The sequence below is a fragment of the Chiloscyllium plagiosum genome, unplaced genomic scaffold, assembly GCF_037043375.1.
Source record: "Chiloscyllium plagiosum isolate Xiang-an unplaced genomic scaffold, Cpla_swu_hap1 HiC_scaffold_12, whole genome shotgun sequence".
NCBI lineage: Eukaryota > Metazoa > Chordata > Chondrichthyes > Orectolobiformes > Hemiscylliidae > Chiloscyllium > Chiloscyllium plagiosum.
Genome location: NW_028270150.1, coordinates 59,376,451 through 59,383,412, shown reverse-complemented (window position 1 = coordinate 59,383,412; position 6,962 = coordinate 59,376,451). Strand labels below are relative to the sequence as shown.

The 6,962-nt window shown below is 40.1% G+C and overlaps 1 protein-coding gene across 5 annotated transcripts in view; it reads left to right on the top strand.

Moving 5' to 3' along the window:
* The first annotated feature begins 202 nt into the window (after positions 1 to 202).
* The window catches only part of LOC122555102 (OX-2 membrane glycoprotein-like), a 45,475-nt gene continuing 38,715 nt past the window's right edge, over positions 203 to 6,962 (top strand). For 3 of the 5 annotated variants that reach the window (XM_043700782.2, XM_043700785.2, XM_043700786.2), the window contains exons 1-2: positions 204 to 390; positions 6,572 to 6,907. In XM_043700782.2, the coding sequence (XP_043556717.2) occupies positions 348 to 390; positions 6,572 to 6,907 (379 nt within the window). In that variant the 5' untranslated portion in view covers positions 204 to 347. Of the gene's footprint in view, positions 391 to 6,371; positions 6,467 to 6,571; positions 6,908 to 6,962 lie in introns of all 5 variants that reach the window. The other 2 variants (XM_043700784.2, XM_043700783.2) reach the window with 2 other exon arrangements.

Below are 6,962 nucleotides of genomic sequence, written 5' to 3'. Positions count from 1 at the left end.
TTCATCTTAACATAAGAACCAGCAGTTTAACAGGTACGCGGAACTTCTCTTCCCTCTTCCTGACTCGGCAGCTGACCAACCTCGCCCCCTCCTGGAAGACATGTGAACTATTTGGTTAAATCCAGCTGCTATAATTTAAATCAAACAGTCGTGCACATGATAGCGTTATTTCCTCCAACGCAGAGGGGTTACTGAAGCATAGCGAATACAGTATATGAAACAGAAAGAACGCCTTTGGTATTGTTTTCACCAAGTTGGGACTCTCCAGTATAGAACCCCTGATTCATTAATGTTTGTTGTTGCTGTTCCCTGAAAATTCCTTCTTGGAGCTGGGCGAACGTTTGCAGATGAAACTTTTTATCGTCGGACTACTGGTTACTGTTATAGACGGTGAGACTTCTCTATTTTAAACGGATATATATTTTTGAACAGTTCAAAACGATGCATTATACCATCGATCTCTGTTTTGAAAAGTCAGGTTCTAGTGATTGAATGAGATCTTATTGCAGAAAAACAATTGCAGAAAACTTTGTTCTAGTTGATGGAGCAAGCAAATGCTTCCATAGGGTGAAAACGAAAGGTCGTACTTGGTAAATTAACATGAGTTAAGTTGTAAAAATTGCTGTAATAATGGGGATGAATAGTTACATTAAAATTACGAAAATGTATGTATTGAATGTTGTCATGACGACCTGAGCTTATTTTCAAAAGTGGAGCATTTTAACATTAGAGTAGGACGAGCAGGACATTGCAATCTATCCATTCGCTGTACTAGCGGTTGTTCTTGCCTAAGCCCTGTATGAAAACTTCGGTGAAATGCAATCTTATATGAGGAATAACTTTTGTTCAAACAGCCCTTGTTCTGTAACCTCCCTATTTAGGAGTCAGAAGCTTCACGTACAATTCCTACTAGATTGAGATTCTTTTCCAAGCAGATTGAGTTTCAACTTGTGAACGCTTATAACACATACCAGTCGCAGGCGGTAAGAATCAGAGGGATTCTCAGTCAGCTGCAGAACACAATGAACACAATCATTGTACCCTGCCATGCAAAACAGTGTACCAGTACAGAACTCCATGGCTGCAAATGCTCTTTCAGAAATAGTGTCATTCAGAGAGGCTAATGCTAATCTCTTGAGCATCCCTGATTTGTTTTTTCTCATGCCATTATTTGACCATGTAAACAAAGGAGAACTATTTAAGCTGCTGAACAAAATATTTTGTCTGCTGAAGCTGCTCAGTGTTATTTTATGAAAATATGATGAGAATAGTCAGCTTAGGATAACATCAGAATCCTTTTAAATCTGAAATGGGGTCAAACAATGTTAAGGTCTGACACCAATGATCTTTGGTATATTCTTTTGTTATTGTTAGAGTTGTCATATGCCATCACCTTCAGAGGGTGTCTATATAAATACCAGAATGATAGAAAATTGTTCAGCCTTGTTCACCTAGGATCCAAGAAGAAGGGTCAAAAAGTGTGGTGCTGGAAAAACATAGCAGGTGGGGGGTGGAGTTGACGTGGTCAGCCACAAGGCGGTGGGGCTGTTTGGTGTGTGTATCCTAGAGAACTGTCAATGTAGTCTCCTCTACATTGGGGAGACAGGACGCCAACTCGTGAAGCATTTCAGGGAACATTTCTGGGACACATGCACCAAACAACCCCTCTGCCCTGTGGCCGGACATTTCAATTCTCCCTTTCACAGGATGTGCAAGTCCTGGGCTTCTTCCATCACTAAATCCAACCTACCAAACGACTGAAGGAAGAACGCCTCATCTTCCACCTCGGGACCCTCCAACCAAATGGCATCAACATTGATTTCATTAGTTTCCAAATCTCCCCTTCCACATCTCATTCCAGATCCAACTCTCAACCTCAGCACCGTCCTCTTGACGTGTTCCACTTGCCCATCTTCCTTCTCACCTATCCCCTCCACCCTCCCCACTGACCTATCACAATTACCCCCCACCTGCATCCAACTATCACCTTCCCAGCTACTTCCCCCCCCAGCCCCACCCCCACCCCATCCCCCATTTACCTCTCTGCCTCCTTCGTCTTGCACATTCCTGATGAAGAGCTTATGCCTGAAATGTTGACTCTCCTACTCCTCGGATGCTGCCTGGCCTGTGCTTGTCCAGTGCCACACTTCTTGACTCTGACTCTCCAGCATCTGCAGTCCTTAATTTCTACAAGAGGAAAGGTCCACTGTGAGCCTTTCAGGGAGTTGCTGTATGCTGATGATGTCCCAGTAGCATTCCATCTGAATTATGCCATTGTCATAGGGCAGAGCAATAGATGATCCAGGGAGCCACTTCTGCCCATTTTGAGAATCTTTTAATAGTTTCTGCTCTTGCTTGCTTGGCTGCCATCAAGTGAAACATATGTCAAAAAAAATTGTCATCAGGAAATACTTTATGATGTAATTTTAAAAACACTCAATTGTGTCAATCTATCAGCTGTAACACAATTTGACATTTGAAAGACGTGTGGAACCTATATGCTGTTATAGCTTAGTGTATGATTCCTTACAAAGCTTTATAAAAATTAAACATTTTAAAAATGTACCTAGTGGCATACTTGTATCCAAACAAAAGTTAATTTTAAGAGACTCCTTAAGGTCCTATTGAGCAAAATCCAGTGCTTTTTGCTTTCTATATTCACAGAACAGGATACATTTGAATTTGCTTGGAAGGAAGTACTCTGGAACATTCCATATATATTGGAATACAATGGAGGAAATGTGTGAGGTCATGCACCTTGGTAGGAAGAGTAGAGACGTAGACTGTTTTCTAAATGGAGAAAAGCTTTGGAAATCTGAAGCACAAAGGGACTTTGTCTTAGGATAGACTACAAGAGAACGGATAGTCTTCTGAGGCTGTATAAAGCTGTATTTGGCACATTCTGAGCAGTTTTGGAGCCATGCATAAGCAAGGATGTACTGGCCTTGGAAGAGTCAAGAGGAGGTTCACAAGAATCATCCTGGGATAAAGGGCTTGTCATATGAGGAGCAGTTGAGAACTCTGCGTCTATATTTGATGGAGTTTAGAAAGATGAGGGAGCATCTCATTGAGATTTACAGAATATGAGAGGCTGGATAGAGTGCAAGTGGAGAAAATTTGAGGGCACAGCCTCAATGTGAAAGATTAAGAAGAATTTCTTCATCTGAGGCTTGTGAATCTGTAGAACTTAATGCTACAAAAGGCTGTGAAGGACAAGCTCATTGAGTGTCTTTAAGACAGAGATAGATAGATATATAGGTTCTTGATTAGTAAGGGGATCAAGAGTTACTGGGGAGAAGGCAAGAGAGTGGGTTTGAGAAACATATCAGCCATGATTGAATTGTCGAGTGGATTCAGTGGGCCAAATGGCCTAATTCTGCTCCTATATCTTATGGTCTTATGGTATATGCTTCCCTGAAACATAACATTATGGATTTATAGCCTCATACAAGACAGAAACAGACCCTTTAGTCCAACTCATTCATGACAACTAAGCTTCCCAAACTAAACTAGTCCCATTTTCCTGTGTTTGACCCATATCCCTTTAAACATCCCCTTTCATGGACCTGTCCAAATGTCTTTTAAATGTCATAACTGTACCTGCATCTACCACTTCCTCTGCAGTTATTCTGCATACGCACCATCTTCTGTGTGAAAATGTTGCCCCTCAAATCCTTTTAAAATGTTTCTCCTCTCACCTTAAAATTATAGTTTTGAACTCCCCTGCCGTAAGGAAAAGACCATTGTTCTTCATCTTATCTATATCCCTCATGATTTTATAAACCTTTATAAGGTCACCCCTCAAGCTTCTATGCTCTAGTGAAAATGGTCCCAGCCAATCCAGCCTCTCCTTACAACTCAAATGCTCTGCACTCTCTCCAATTTAATAATATCCTTCCCATAGCATGGTGACCAAAACTATACACAGTACTCCAAAAGTGGCTTCACCAATGTCCTGTACAACCACAACATGATATCCCAATTTCTGTACTCAGATCAATGAAGGCAAGCGTGCCAAATGCCTTCTTTATGACCCTGTCTACTTCTGACACAATCTTCAAGGAAGTAGTTATCTGAACCCCTAGGTCTCTCTATTCAACAACACTCCCCATTAACTATGTGTTTTCTGGAATTAAACATGAGTTCAAGTGTGTTGTACCTGGGCAATGGGCCATAAATTCTGCCAGTCATGGCGTTTTTGTTTTGCTCCATGCAATTTGTTTTATTCGCATACAGCAACATAAACCTTGTGTTAAAGTCAATAAATGCAGAAAAAAAAATTGGATAATGGAGGGGATGTAGTCTGTGGATCTTGGTGATATGGTCTGAAAGAAGAGAAAAAGCAAGGAAAAACACAATAGAGTATTGCCAGATTAGAGTCTGAGTAAAGATATTCAAACCATGTACTGGATTGCTAAAGCAAGGTTATTTACCAATCATCCAATGCAAGGTCTTTATACTATCCACTGTTTTAATGTTGATGTTGCATTCATCCCAACTAATCTCACAGTGCAACAATCTTTTGAGTAGAAGATCAGATAATCTTGCACAAGACCCCAATGGGGATAGATGAGTCATCATCTCAGGCTCCTGATATTTATAATTATGCCTAACTAGAATTTAAGTATATGTATTGCTATCATGCAATAAATTACACTATGCAAGACAAGTGCCTCTTCTCCTTCAGAGTCTAGTGTCTACCCTCTACCACTATTAATTAGACAGGCTCTTAGACTCGGGATGAAAAGTGACAGTGAACTACACCAAGCACAAGCCATCAGTGGTTAGTACCCAGAGTCCAATATGATATCCTCCATTGCAGTCTCTGATTGTCGTGAAATCATGTATGTACATTCTTAAGGGTTCATTTCTTACACTACTGGCAATCACTACAACCTTGATACAAGGCAGGATTTTTGTCACATCATCTTGTAATCAGCTTGCAAGCCACAGGAGTCCAGATAAGCAGTTGTGTATGCTTGATACATTTACAATAAGAAAAATAACATAACACCAATCTTCCAGGATTGATCTGAAATGTCTAGAAATTAAAAATAATCTCCATAACATTGCTCAGAGAAGCCTTGAGTGGTGGGAGGGGTGGGGTTGTTAATCATAGATGTAAAACAAATTGTCCTGAAGAACATGAATGTACTAGTTCCAAAACTTTTTGAGATGGAGAAAATGGGCTGTTTGATTGGGCATGGAAGATCAAGCAATGGAACCTATAGGAATATAGCCAATCGTATTGAGAACCCTATTTGGCTCATTACTTTCCTTAATTTGCAGAGGATTTTTGCTGCAATAACAACCTAGCCATCTTTTCCACAGTGCAGCTGGAATTTCAAGCCCAGCTAATGGTAGACTCCTTCCTAATAGTGTTAATTTTGCTGAAAGTCTTCTGTGCATGTGAGTTGAACCCCAAACAGTTCGGGTTTCTGCTAATACCAGGGGATCAAGTGAGCTGCTCTAACACTGGTGCTGGAAGATAATCCAAGGCCCTGTGTCCTAACTGGACAAGATTCTAACACTTGAACTAAGAATTATTTGTTCCTGGTTATGTATGGTAGTTGTCTAGTGAAGGTATCAATCAAAGTTGTTACTTTGAATCAGAAACCTTCTATATGGTTTCTGCGCGAATAGTTCAGCTCGGAACATAGACTGTGCTTACATGAATTAAATAATTTCCAATGTCATTTGTTGTGAATGACAGTGAGTTATCTAAACAGCCAGATGCAATTTTTTCAAGCTCACATGTAAGCACAAAGCAAATATTTTCCAGCTGATACACCAGAATCTAATAATGTTTGAAGAAACAGTTTGTTTAGATATAATAATTTGAGTAAAATTTTAATGTGCGTTGTCATTAATATAAATTACTTCAGGATTTCAGAATTTTCCAAGTGCTTTACAGTCAGTTAAGAGTAGTTGAATATATTAACTGTTGTAAAGTAGGAAATGCAACAGGCAATTTATGCAAACAAATATCCTCCAAACAGTAATTCAATAATGGTTAGCTAATCTGTTTCAATGATATGGGGGTGGCATGGTGGCTCAATGATTTGCACTGCTGCCTCACACCACCAGGGACCTGGGTTTGATTCCTCACTGTGTGAGTTTCCTCCAGCGCTCTGGTTTCTTCCCACAATCCAAAGATGTGCAGATTAAGTGGATTGGTCACCCTAAATTGCCCTTTGGTGTCTAGGAATGTGTAGACAAGTTGAGTTAGCCATGGTAAATACTGGGATACTCTTTGATTTGTTGGGTCAAATGGCCCCTTCCTGCACTGCAGGGATTCTATGGTTCTATATTATTTGAAGGATCAATATTATCCTGGACACAGGCTAACCTGTTTGATCTTTTACAAATAGTGCTCTGACATCGCTTATATTACCTGAGAGGGCAGATGGAAGCTTGCATTGATTTATCATCTCTTTTGACTCCAACATGAGATTGCTGAGCCATGGTTGGTTCACTACAATTTGAAAACCACTAAATAATTTAGTATTGAAACTCCACAGATGCTATGGAAGTATTGATGTGTTTTGCTATATTTTTCTTGCATTCACAGGAAATCCTCCAAATGTGGAGACCGAGAAGACTGTGACAGCACTTTTAGGTGGAAATGTTACCTTCAACTGCACTTCACATTTTAAAGACATTGTACAAGTCACCTGGCAAAGGTTACGCGGTCAATCTAAGGATAATATTGCCACATTTAGTGAAAAAAATGGAGCTTATATACTTGAGTCGTTTAGTGATAGAGCTGCCTTCATACAATCAAAGCTGCAAGTGTCCACCCTTGCAGTGTCTGGAGTGATGTTTGAAGATGAAGGATGTTATAAATGTATTTTCACTACATTCCTTGCTGGCCATAAGACTGGGACAACCTGCCTGATTGTGCTTGGTAAGACTAACACAGATAAGAATATGAGAAAGCTTGAAATCAAAACGATTGTCTG